The 13628-nt window shown below is 49.1% G+C and overlaps 1 protein-coding gene across 1 annotated transcript in view; it reads right to left on the bottom strand.

Annotated features, from left to right (window-relative positions):
* rempA (intraflagellar transport protein rempA) overlaps window positions 1-12928 on the bottom strand; it is a 109433-nt gene extending 96505 nt beyond the window's left edge. Inside the window, exons 1-2 of the mRNA XM_070528511.1 lie at window positions 12863-12928; window positions 8202-8518 (exon numbers count right to left, since the gene is read on the bottom strand). Of these exons, the coding sequence (XP_070384612.1) occupies window positions 8202-8518; window positions 12863-12928 (383 nt within the window). The remainder of the gene's footprint in view (window positions 1-8201; window positions 8519-12862) is intronic.
* Between the last annotated feature and the right edge of the window lie 700 nt (window positions 12929-13628).

Genomic DNA, 13628 nt, shown 5'->3' on the forward strand with positions numbered 1-13628 from the left:
TGTTGAACCACTGTTTAGCCTGGTGAACTGCTGTTGCTTGGCTATATTTGGTTCGGCTAGACGAAGAAACAACTCATGCATTACTTCTTCGCCTTCAAGAGTGGAACGCGACAGCGTTCCCGTCGACCCGCCAAGGGGTGTAAGACAATGGGCTACAGGGCAGCGACTACGCGCCCCGCATTGGACGCGGTGAGCGTCGAGCAAAGCAGCGTTCGGCGCGGCAACGAAATGTGCGCCTGAGCAAGAGACGCACGCCTTAGAAACAGCGCGTTTCTAAGGCAACACCGCATTCACTAGAGGCGCTTTTGTACCGCTTTGAAGCGTTGTACTCGTGGCTCAGTGGTAGCGTCTCCGTCCCACACTCCGGAGACCCTGGTTCGATTCCCACCCAGCCCGTCTTGCAAGAGTTGAGCCAAAGCCACTTCTCCTCTGTCGTGACGTCACGGTGTCACGTGATTTCATGGTCACCGCCGCGCCTGAGGAGCTGGGTTGAGCCCTCGTAATATGCTTCGCATAAAAACATTGAATCGTCGCGACGGCACATCACAGTCCCCGTAGACGTCGAAGTCTCTACAATGAAATTATTTTTTAACAGCTCTGATAGCGCCGACGCAACAATGGTTGCTTGTATGCTGTCAAATGCTCACATTTTGCGGCCTAAAGCTCGTGACACGGTGCGAAAACGCGCACGCGGCGAGAGCTAAACAGTGCGCGGACAAGCATGCAGACGCGCACTCGGTCGCTGCGAATCCCTGCGATCGCTGCATTGAGGCTTCATTCTATTACGCTCCATTTAGTTATGCAAGTACTATAAGAGCATGTTTCACATAGTTTGCTCTCAGCGTTTACCTACCTTTCCCGCAGGAAGCCGGTTCGGGAGACTCCATCGCGGCGACCGCGCGCTGTGGCGTTCACTGTAGGTATTCGGTAAAGAGATAGCGTCTGTAAACAATTCTGTGCTTTGAGCTTGCCCAAGATTATTTAGACAGTAAAAAACTTTTCTCGTTTCGAAAGTACTTGCAGAAATGTCAGGGAGAGCTCGCGCGTGGTGTTTTCAGTGAGCGCTGACAGCAAAACCTATGAGGAGCGCGCCGCGTAATCCCTCACACTACGCCAGTGAGGCGCTTCCGATAGATGGCGACTCCGTAACTCTTCGCCGCCAATACTTTGGCACGTAGAGGGTTGTACGAGCACGGCGTAGCCCCGTATCGAAGCTAAGCGGCGCTAAAACCCCTCCATCCACGCGCCACCGCCGCTTTCTTAAGTAGCGACAACCTTTGTTGTGCGTCGCCTACTTCCCTCGCACCGGCATTCCCGGTTCCGGCGTTTCCGCTTCCTGGAGTTGCGCTGCGGGAATTTCCGCTTTGACTGCTGTTAGACGATGGTGAGACGCCCGCGCGTGCTTAGCAGAGCTGTGGCAGTCACCATAAGAAGAATGCAAAAGGGACAAGCTATTGTATTCCGCTGAAGTAGTAGTTCGCGGTCGCTGTTTTCCATATGCATGAAAAACGGCAGTGGTCTTCAAGCACCCAGGCACTACATGCCACTGTACGTTGTCGCTCGTGCCACAACCCGTCGCAGGTTGACGCGAAGCAGCGAACACGAGCAGATCGGCGGTTACAATAGGCGGTGGATCTTGGATGGAATCGCATTCACAGTTTCAACCGCAGCTGGTGCAATTAAAGCTTCTCCATCCAGGCGAAAGTAAACAACGCTAACAAAATAGCGCCACTTCCACTCGGAACAGGAACCTGCAGCTACGTAAGTTCCGCTTGACACCGGAAGCTAACGGGGTAAGTGGGAGAGGAGCGTGGAGAGATAGAGATTCTTGGTTGGGAAGGAAAAATTGGGGTAAAGTGCAGCGCAGTAATTGTCCCTCAGATGAGGATACCTCAACCGCGCTGCACAAGAGGGAGAAGGAATTGAAGGAAGGGTAAAAGAGACGCGGCGGCGGCGGCCAAAACGGCGTGCGCAGGCTAGCCGGTGGCCTTCGCTTGTGGGGCTCTTGCATTGCCCAGGGGGCGCTGTGAGAAAGGTGGTAAAAAGCGCCCTCTGTGCTTAAATGGGTCGTACCAAGCTCGGTCGTCTGCTTCGGAAAGCACGTTTGCAATATGGACCCGCCACATTCGGTTGTGTTGTTTCACAGCCTGCAGTGAATATCGGGCGCCGAAGATTTCTTCAGGGATGGCACGCTTCGTAAAGGCAATAAATTATGCAGTGCCGAATACGTGTACGCCGTTCAAGAATTAGGCGGCGAAGATTTAGCACCTTGTCAATCGCAAGTGAAGCGAGTCGCGTACGAAGTGGACCTTCAGGTAAGGATTGCACGCTAGCTGCTAGATTCAGGCGCACAAACGCGGGGAAATGCTTGCTATAAATGGATCCACAGCAGCGATACGCGGACATCATGTGTACGGAACTGCTCGAGCACACGACGGTACGCGCCGCGATGTACGAACTGCTCGAGCGCACGATCGCACGCGCCGCGACGGCAGCGGTCTGTCGACATGCCGCGAAACGGCGGGCCTCCTGCAATCTTTGTTGACTGCATGCCGCTAAACAAGTAGTTATGCCGGCGTTGTAGTAGCGGCCATCTGTCCCTTTTAGTAACTGGTAATAACTGATGCAATGCATATGAGCTCGCACGTAGGTGCGAATCACGCTGCAGCGCGAGCTCGTGCGCTGCTCGTTTGATGTAGCTTTTAATGACAGCGCTCAAACATTGATTTGCTTCAATCAATACTGCCTTGATGCGCTGCCTCAACGTGCTGGCTTGAGATCAAGGATGAGCGCATTTAACTCTCTTAACCTGTGCTGCTCGTAGTGGAGTAGTGAATTGTCATCGAATGAGCCCGACCATTTGTGCTCATTCGCACACACCTGGTCACTTCACCACTTCGCATCGGTCGAATTGTTAATTGTCACTGTGGCCGGGTCTCGAATCGTGAATTACCAGCCATGCCTGCTGCTATGTCGGTCTGCTGTCGGGACTGTAGGTGCATAAGACCGAACATTAGAACGCAGGTAATCAAGCAAGCTTCAAGACAGGCGAAGCAGTCAGCATCAGTCAGTCAGCGAAGCGGTCACAAAAGCTCTGCTGCGATATTTGAAGGCTACTGGACTGAGTCAGCGTCTGTGATCCGGACTGAGTGACCGAACGATATCCCCAGTGGACTTTCTCTTCTTCATTTAATCTTTCCGTCCCCTTTTCCCTTTCCCCAGTGTAGGGTAGCCAACCGGGCTCAGTCCTGGTTAACCTCCCTACCTTTCCTTTATCATTTGCTCTCTCTCTCTCTCTCTCTCAACTTAAGTAGAACCCTTTTCGTAAGCCTCAAGGTTGCTGCCCCGTACGTGAGCACTGGTAAGACACAGCTGTTATACACTTTCCTCTTGAGGGATAATGACAACCTGCTGTTCATGATTTGAGAATGCCTGCCAAACGCACCCCAGCCCATTCTTATCCTTCTGATTATTTCAGTCTCATGATCCGGATCCGCGGTCACTACCTGCCATAAGTAGATGTATTCCTTACCACTTCCAGTGGCTCGTTCCCTATCGTAAACTGCTGTTCTCTTCCGAAACTGTTAAACATCACTTTGGTTTTCTGCAGATTAATCTTTAGACCCACTCTTCTGCTTTGGCTCACCAGGTCAGTGAGCGTGCATTGCAATTGGTCCCCTGAGTTACTAAGCAAGCCAATATCATCAGCGAATCGCAAGTTACTAAGGTATTCTCCATTAACTCTTATCCCCAATTCTTTCCAATCTAGGTCCCGGAATACGTCCTGTAAACACGCTGTGAATAGCATTGGAGAGATCGTATGTCCCTGCCTGACGCCTTTAATGATTGGGATATTGTTGCTTTCTTTATGGAGGACTACGTTGGCTGTGGAGCCGCTATAGATATCTTTCAGTATTTTTACATACGGCTCGTCAATACCCTGTTTCCGTAATGCCTCCATGACTGCTGAGGTTTCGATTGAGTCAAACGCTTTCTCGTAATCAATGAAAGCTATATATAAGGGTTGGTTATATTCCGCACATTTCTCTACCACTTGATTGATAGTGTGAATATGGTCTATTGTTGAGTAGCCTTTACGGAATCCTATCTGGTCCTTTGGTTGACAAAGTCTAAGGTGTCCCTGATTCTATTTGCGATTACCTTAGTAAATATGTTGTAGGCAACGAACAGTAAGCTGATCGGTCTATAATTTTTCAAGTCTTTGGCGTCCCCTTTCTTATGGATTAGGATTATCTTAGCATTCTTCCAAGAATCCGGTACCCTCGAAGTCGTGAGGTATAGCGTATAAAGGGTGGCCAGTTTTTCTAGAACAATCTGGCCACCATCCTTCAACAAATCCGCTGTTACCTGATCCTCCCCAGCTGCCTTCCCCCTTTGCATAGCTCCCAAGGCTTTCTTTACTTCTTCCGACGTTACCTGTGGGATTTCGAATTCCTCTAGACTATTCTTTCTTCCATTATCGTCGTAGGTGGCACTGGTACTGTATAAATCTCTATAGAACTCCTCAGCCACTTGAACTATCTCATCCATATTAGTAACGATATTGCCGGATTTGTCTCTTAACGCATAATCTGATTCTTGCCAAAGCCTAGTTTCTTCTTCACTGCTTTTAGGCTTTCTCCGTTCCTGAGAGCATGTTCGATTCTATCCATATTATACTTCCTTATGTCAGCTGTCTTACTCTTGTTGATTAACTTGGAAAGTTCTGCCAGTTCTATTCTAGCTGTAGGGTTAGAGGCTTTCATACATTGGCGATTCTTGATCTGATCTTTCGTCTCCTGCGATAGCTTACTGGTATCCTGTCTAACAGAGTTACCACCGTCTGCTATTGCACACTCCTTAATAATGCCCATAAGAGTGTCGTTCATTGCTTCAACACTAAGATCCTTTTCCTGAATGAAGGCCGAATACCTGTTCTGTAGCTTGATCCGGAATTCCTCTATTTTCCCTCTTACCGCTAACTCTTTGATCGACTTCTAATGTACCAGTTTCTTGCGTTCCCTCCTCAACTCTAGGCTAATTCGAGTTCTTACCATCCTATGGTCAATGCATCGCACCTTGCCGAGCACTTCCACATCTTGCATGATGCCAAGGGTTAGCGCAGAGTATAAAGTGTATTTCATTTCTAGTCTCTCCATTCGGGCTCCTCCACCTCTAATTTCGGCTATATCGCTTGCGGAACAAGGTATTCATTATCCGCATATTATTCTGTTCTGCAAAGTCTACTAGTAACTCTCCCCTGCTATTCCTAGTGTCTATGCCATATTCCCCAACTGACTTGTCTCCAGCTTGCTCCTTGCCTACCTTGGCACTGAAGTCGCCCATCAGTACAGTGTGTTTTGTTTTGACTTTACCCATCACCAATTCCACGTCTTCATAGAAGCTTTCGACTTCCTGGTCATCATGACTAAATGTAGGGGCGTAGACCTGTACGACCTTCAATTTGCACCTCTAATTAAGTTTCACAACAAGACCTGCCACGCTCTCGTGAATGCTATAGAATTCCTGTATGTTACCAGCTATATTCTTAATTATCAGGAATCCGACTCCTAGTCCTCCTCTCTCCGCTAAGCCCCGGTAGCACAGGGCGTGCCCGCTTTTTAGCACTGTATATGCTTGTTTTGGCCTCCTAACTTCCCTGAGCCCTATTATATCCCATTTACTGCCCTCTAATTCCTCCAATAGCACTGCTAGACTAGCCTCACTAGACAACGTTCTAGCGTTAAACGTTGCCAGGTTCAGATTCCAATGGCGGCTTGTCCGGTTCTTTAACGTCAGCCAAGTTACGCAGCACACGGGCGTCCTTGCATTTCGCCTGCATGGAAATTCGACCACAGCGGCTGGGTTTGGGTCCCGACAAGTTGGCCTCGATGTTTCTCACTTTTCTTCACATGTATGAATATCGCGCATCATCGAGACGGTTCATGCAGACGCCGAGCTAGCAGGTCTCACGCGCCCAGCACAATCGTCCTACTCATTGGCAGAGGCCTGTTCTCACTCTAGTCGCTGCATTATAATAAGTATGCCGTCGTTTGCGCAGCCTACCTATCTAGTTATTGAGAGACAGCGCTCCTACTGTTTGTTGCCACCTGCAACGTATCCTTCTTTCTGTTCCGACCCGTACTTCCCCGCAGTGGACCTACGCGAGTAATGAGCATGTGTTCGCCAGTTCCATGCCTCTGTTCCAAGCCCCTATGCGCCTGCGCCGCCTAGCTTCAAAGCGCGTACTAGAGTGGACGAGCCTACGTTGCCACAAAATATTGGATCGGCCGTTTCTCAACCCCCTCTACAACACAACGAAACGCACTTAACCCTAAAGGGTATACTGAAAAAATTGCATAATTCATCCTAATTAGTTAGGTAATCAACCGGAACATGAACAAATACTCCAAGGAGCGCCACACGGCGGCAAACCACATGCCGTTGGTTTCATTCAGCTGCGGCTAACCACTTTTTCTTGAAATCATTCGCACAAGCTACGTGAAACACCATGTGTACCCTGTATACACACTATCTAGACTTACAAGTCTATATGCCTACACATAAGTATAGATGGGGAGCGAGAGAGAGAAAAAAGGGGAAAGGGAAGGAGGTATCCAGAAAGGAAAATACTGTTTGCTAGCCTGCGCTGGGGATGGCGGAAGGGAGACGTAAAGAATAAGACAGTAGAGAGAGGGAGAGAGAAAGAAAGGAAGCACAGACACAGAATCACAGCCGGTCACTATCACCGCGCAGTGGCACTTGTAGCACTATAAATGTTAGTTCAGGATACAGCCGCTTGAGCAGGTTTGTTGACCTTGAAAACCGCAACAGTTCCCTCGTTGCCCTCCACTGCAATGGCTTGTGAGGTCGGTATTCTAAAATTATCTCCTCTGTGTCCTGATTGCGAGCAATCGTCTCTGCAAATTACAGCGAGGACAGTCATACAAAACTTGTTGGCACATAATTATATAAAGGTGTGCACATACATGGGGTATCTACATGTATCATAGCTTCAAATAGCGCAGCTCATAGCACTCAGTATTATTTTACAGCGGCTTGTCCAGACAGACTTCACTCAAAAAGTATATAACTGCTCTTGCTACTCTTCATCTCTTCTTGGCATCTTTCCAGGCTCCTAGAAGAGCTTCCTCAGAAAGAGGCCGGCAATCTAGAGAAGACACAGTCGCCAGAAGTGTGTCCCGCTCAGTCGCACACCGCGGGCAAACGCAGAGCATGCGATGTATGGTCTCATGGTTTGAACAGGCGCAGCCGTTAGGATTACGCACATGTCCAATTTTTGTCATTTGTATTGCCACCTATATGTCACACCAAGCCTCAGTCGACGTAGCAGTGTCTCCTGCAGCATCGCCGAATCATAAGGGTGAGCTCAAATGTTAAAACTATACGTCTAGTCTGTGCAAGTTGTCGTCACCGATGATCGGGACATGCCCAATGTTCTTCCAAGGCACTTCTCGCCAAACGTCGAGGAAAGTCGGTAACGCATCAGCTCGTGAATAAACGATTTGTATGGGGATAGCGTTCGTGTGCGCCTATTTTGCTTCAGCGTCGCTTTGTTCGTTGCGTGCTAGTCAATAACGACATAGAAAATTACATTTACGAATACCACGAAGACCGCTCTTACCGTGAGCGGAGGTTCGTTCAGAAGGCCAGGACGAATGTACACTGGGTGGCGACGGCGCTTGAAAGTTTAGCCCCTGCGACGTCATTAATTTTGACAGCGTCTACCCAGGGCTAGCTAATCGTTTATCGATAGGCAAAAGCGTTACACTAGGTGACAAACAAAGCAAAAAGTGAACCTTGTAAATTTTTTTAAAATATGCAGATCAAACGTATATGCTGAATGCATGGGAAAACGAAGTCTTATTTAGTGAAGCGGTTAATTAAGTGCTATACAACTAACTGCATGAAGATACGACAATAGCTCAAAATGTGTTGCGTCACACATACGTTGCGGTGGTCGTGCGAAGACGCGAAATTCAAAAAAGGAAACTTGGTCCTTGTTTTTCTCCGCTTGTAACCTGCGTTTCTTTCCGCCAAATGAATCGAAACTGAGCCTGGAAAGAGTACTCGACCAGTTCCAACTAGCTGCTTGTTCCCTTTAGGAACACGTTCCGACTGCCGCGAATGAAAAACACGCTCCCCGCCCCAGGGCACTCGTGTAGCATCGCGGCACGTACCGGTTCGGCGTGCTCGCGCGTCTCCGGTGGTCCCTGAAGGCCAGATCGGCGAGCGAGTCCCTCAGCTCGTGGTAGAAGGCCGTGGCGAAGGAGGCAGCGGCGCCGCCGGCCGCCTTCCAGCCGATGCAGGTGCCGACGGCGTCGATGGACACCAGCCGCGTGCCGGCGCCGTTCCACAGCAGCCGGGCCACGGCGCGCTTGTGCTGCGTCTGCGGCTCGTGCAGCGCCGCCCGGCGCTCGTCCCACACGCACAGCTCGCCGCTGTCCCACCCCAGCGCCAGCAGCGGCGCCCAAGGGTGCCACGACAGGGCGCTCACCTGCGCGCACACAGTGCGATGCCATTTCACGTCTGTAGAGCAGGCAAAGGCTGGAGCGTAAATAGCAAACTGCACTGTCGGGTTTCCGCTGCGACAAGACCAGGGTGCCCGTAGAACGCGCTCTCTCAATTGCCAATATTTTTTCCAGCGACAAAAGTTCCTACATGAGGCCTCAGTAAGCGTCCCCACAAGAAACCCGTGTACTCGCTGTGAAATTTTGATCGACTGCATCTCTAGATGCAATGTGCTGATGTTTCATATAAGACGTCTAGTTTTGATTGTTGTTTTATATCTGTGGTGAGGCTAATTTCGTTCCCGCTGTTGCGGGAAGCTCTTGAATTGGACATACAATGGTGTGAAAAGGCAACCACACGCACGCGATATTCAAGCGACGCGACAGGTAGATCCGGTCGCGCAGTCGCGCCGCGCCGCGGACCAACCGCGTGGACGGGACATCGCGAAAAAAAAAAGTAGGGACAAATGGGGAGTGTTGTCCCAATAAGTACAATCAGTGCGCCATTACAGAAATCGCAAATGTACCACGAGGCTAAAGTTTCAACTACGGTACATTAGATATAATTTAATATGGCGTCATCGCCAGTGGAAACACGTTCTATGTCGCCATGATGATAATGACGATGATGATGTATTAGCATCCCCATTGAAACGGGGCGGTGACAAATAGCCACCTAGCCTGCTTGAGTTAATCAAGTATGCTATACATCCTTTTCATTCTAGCATTTTTGTATACACCTCCTCACCCTATCTTTATATTCCTTAAAACTTCTCTATCCGCCTTGTACCGCCACCTACGGTTGCAACGGATCCGCTCGTATCATCAACGACACTCTAAACGTCTCTTGATTATGTAGACTGCTGGCCAGCGGCGTAGTCAGGGGGGGAGGCTTATGGGGCTTCATCCTCCCCCCCCCCCCCCGAAATTTTTTCGCGCTGTCCATGCACCGCCCACCCAAACAATCCCCGGTGCCGGAAATCGTTGTGAATTTTCTCTAGAATGCCTTTTTCACACTCGAAAAGACATTTCAGCGCGAACCTTGCGAACTCGGGCTGGATTTCGCGGCACTGCTCATGCACCGGGAGTCACATAACGCCAAGCAGCCCCATCCGAGCACAAAGTTTCAAGGGCGTTTTGATGGCGAACGAGCTCGTCACGGCATCTTGCGGAGGCCGGGGAATCTACGCAGCGCATGGATGTCAATTCCGAAATTTATGGGTATAAAGTTCTCATAAACTTTTGATGTGAAAGGTGCATTGACAGTTCCAAAGTTGTGCTTTAGATTTTCAATTGCGGAACCTTGTGGGTTTGATGTTACTATAAATATTGGACGCCAAAGGTGCATTGACTTTTCTAAAGTTTTACATCGGACCATGCAACGAGACAAGCAAACCAACACACTGTCAGACAAGTTGACAAAGCCAGCAGCGAGGTCGGATGAGATGAAGCGCTGTGGTGGTTCATTTGTGCCGTCATTACACATAAAATATATCGACATTCTTTTTTCACATACGCCAAATCATCCATGTCAAGGCACTAAAGTCAGCCAAGGTAACTACGTTCTTGCTTATTTTTTCTACTTCGACTTTTATTCGCGAGGACACATTGAGCCTCTTCAATTTTTTTGTCCTCGCTACCCTACCTGCGGGCTGCCAGAGGCAGCCAGAGCGCATGCGTTTTTCTCGTGTTACCACAGGACACCTATACAAACTGGTGTTACCCCGACCACCGCGCGGCGCACTTCGGTGCGCGTTCGCTTTTCTATGGCCGAGTGGATTTTCGCCTGGCAGAGTTTTTGGGCACTTTCTGGTTAGCAGACGAGAAAAAAAAACTATCGTCACTCGCCGCCATCACTGTGGGGACTCGACGAATAGCACCGCGTTCGCTTGAGCGCAACCTCTCCGGGAAGTCTTGTTTCGCCAGTGTAGGATACCGAGCAGTATGAGTATGGTTTTCGGTGGACCAAGCGTCTCACGTTTTCTTCGATATTCTATCGGTAGCTACATTAGGTGCCCAAAGTAGGCGTTTGATTGTGGCCAACATACTTCGCACTTTTTCATTTCGGTGTCCCAGCCCCACAAAAGAAAAAAAAAGACACTGTTGTGGCGCAGCGAATTGTCGTATGGTGAAAGTTCAATTTTGTTACTTCTTTTGCGGACAGTAATGGGCCACGGGACGCTTCAGTTGCCGGATAGTCTTATCATATAGTATTGCGATCGCAATTATATGGACACTCCAGGCGCATTCCTGCCGTCGCCCTCATGTTTCGTACACTGTAAACAAAAGTTAGCCGACATTGGGGTTTTTGCGGCTCATGAGCTTTGAAGACTACCTTGCACCAGAAAATTACTCTGGCATGAGCCAGTAAAATGCGTTACATTACATCGTTTTACTACCACCTCTGAGAAACGTAGTAAAAGGATGTCATGAGCCGGCTTTACGACGTACAGAGTTTTAGATCACGTGACCAAAAACCATCTATTGAGAGTTTAAAACCACGTGATCTGGAACCAACCTGAAGATCACGTGATGAAATACTACCACTTTACTCCCCAAGGTCTCGATCATTGCAAGCTCCGCCCAATCCAGTTAAGCCTATGCTCGGCGACAGGCACGGCCGCGGCAGGAATGGCAAAGATCGATGCCGTGGCGGTGCATCCACCAGCGGAACGGCAGAACGTTGGAAACTTGGAACGTATGTACACTACATACGTCGCGTACACTGTAAACGGAAATAACTCCGAGGTGGGAGTATAATGCTTGTCCTCTAGCGACCCCCCGGTTCGGAGTTTATTATTCTCCGTGTGATCGGAGTAGAAATTTCACTCCGTGCGAGCGGAATTTTTGCGTGGAATTATGGGAGTTTTCTTTCTGTTTTTTTTCTTTATTCATGGCTTTGCAATGGACGGAGTTTTTTCGAGGTGCAACGAGAGTATAAAAAGAGGCATCGCGTGAGTCAGCGCGAACATCTTTACATGCAGAGGCTGCTGGTCAAATTTGGAGATACGCACACGAGACCGCGTCAAATTCGACGAAACAAGTCAATGAAAGCACATACATCATGACATACATAAACATTTCAGAAACGCCCAATGCAGAAATTTGAAAGACAACTCACGTACACGCGATACTCAAGAAGCAACGGTGTCAGTATATATAGCCACGATACTGTGTGCCTCTAAATCGCCTAGGGAGCAGCTGTGCTGTTTTCAGAATTACGACTCCCATGCTCGTTCATACGAGATCTGCCTCTCTGAAATTAACAGAATACCTTAATGAACACAAAACTGTTAATTCACAATAGTGAGAGAAAAAAGTTAATGGCGTAATTTTTCAAAATTATCATGCCATTCTGTGTGCTGAAGCGACTTCGCACACTGCCGGCGTTCGCGACCAAAAATAGTGCGTTAGTTAAAGTAAGCAAGAAAGATGTAAGTGCGTGTGCTTCATAGCAAAATTAAATTTTGGAATATAGTGGTAGCCTAGCAAGAAATTATTACGTGTGAGTATGACCCTCAGCAGCCGACGTAACACGGAAAAATGCGCAGTCATACACTTTATACACCGAACTACTTGCTCTGCGTCGAAGCAATCTCTCTCGGTTGTGAAAAGCAGCTACATCGCTGATCTGTCGAGTGAATCCTTAAACTCGGAGCCAGCAGGGCACGCGTCTAAATCAGTGTCTCGGATAGAGCGTAATGTTAATGCAATATCGGAAGCAACGACGTGACCAAAACCTAGATGCGCGATAACAATTCGATTCACATCGCTCAATAAGAAGCTTTATTTACAGTAATACATGTGTCCTACCGTTTTTCTTCGGGCGAGAATATCCAATCACAGATGCATAAAAACAGTTGCTTGCACTCCGGTCTTTCTCACCGGCAACACAGCACCGCAATGAACTTGGGGTACGCCATTCATGTGCGACCACGGACGTCGTCGCTCGAACATTGGCTGCTGTTGCCATTGCTATGCGGTCCTTTCCAACATTACACAGGACGTTGTCCGCATGTACCCAAAAGGACATAAAAGTCGTATTTCACGTACTGAAGAACACAAGCCACGGTCACGCAGCAAGAAAACAGTCAGAACCTGAGCCGACATCACGAGCCAGTGAGCAGCTTCGAGGTATAGCTAAGCCTTTTTCCGCACTTGAAAACGTTGCTTTTGCATTCGTCGTTGTCAGTAAAGTGATCAGAGCTAACGTACTTGAAGCTGAGATACAGTGATCTTCAGGCATGCCTATAACACTCTCTGGAAGGAAAAACGGGAAACGATTTGACGAAACGCTGTCACGGAACGACACCTCACAGATGTAAACAAACCGTCAGCCATGAGCACTGCTGGCTCCGCCGAACGCGCCCGGTCGCTGCCGAGGCGCACAGCCTCATGGGAAGCGCCACGTGACAACCTGTTTCGGTGGAGGGGAGTTTTTTAAAACTCCCTGTCGGAGTTTCACGGGAGAACAAGATTCTTAAGCGGAGTAAAATCGCGTCATGTCGCCCTGATACTCCCGCAGCTAGCCAGCGGAGTGAAACGAGGGAATGGCGCTGTTTTGCTCCCATACATCGGAGTAAATATTTGAGGAGGGGAGGTTTTAGGGCACATCACCTGTTCAAAACTTCCAGGTGGGTTTATTTTCGTTTACAGTGTAAGAGGTGTCTCAAGTGGACGCGGCTTCCTGCCGGCGCGCCGCCCATTGCACGACCGACGAGCCAATCGACTGTATTGCGTCAGTGCGAACTCATCGAAAAATAATGTTCCGATTCCGCTCTGCACGGCGAACCGGCGTGGCCATGCTCGCATTCAGCGACAAAAATCTCCGTTCCTGGACCGATCCTCTCTACGGCAGGTAAATATCTTGCCGTTCGCGAGGGATACCGCCATCGGCCGGTAGCCTACAAACGGCGAGTTGTCGCGTCTGCTGCTCCGGCCGGAAGCAAGCGTGTCGGTCAAAGTTCATCGCCAAGCACAAGCCCACTTTTTCATGCTTCTACGAGCGAGAAAACGACTGTCTCTTGTCCACTTTGAAGCTGTGAACGGAATCGTGACGACCCACTGTAGCGCAAAATAAACAAAACGTTGGTTAGT

The sequence above is a fragment of the Dermacentor albipictus genome, unplaced genomic scaffold (genome assembly GCF_038994185.2).
Source record: "Dermacentor albipictus isolate Rhodes 1998 colony unplaced genomic scaffold, USDA_Dalb.pri_finalv2 scaffold_12, whole genome shotgun sequence".
Classification (NCBI taxonomy): Eukaryota; Metazoa; Arthropoda; class Arachnida; order Ixodida; family Ixodidae; genus Dermacentor; species Dermacentor albipictus.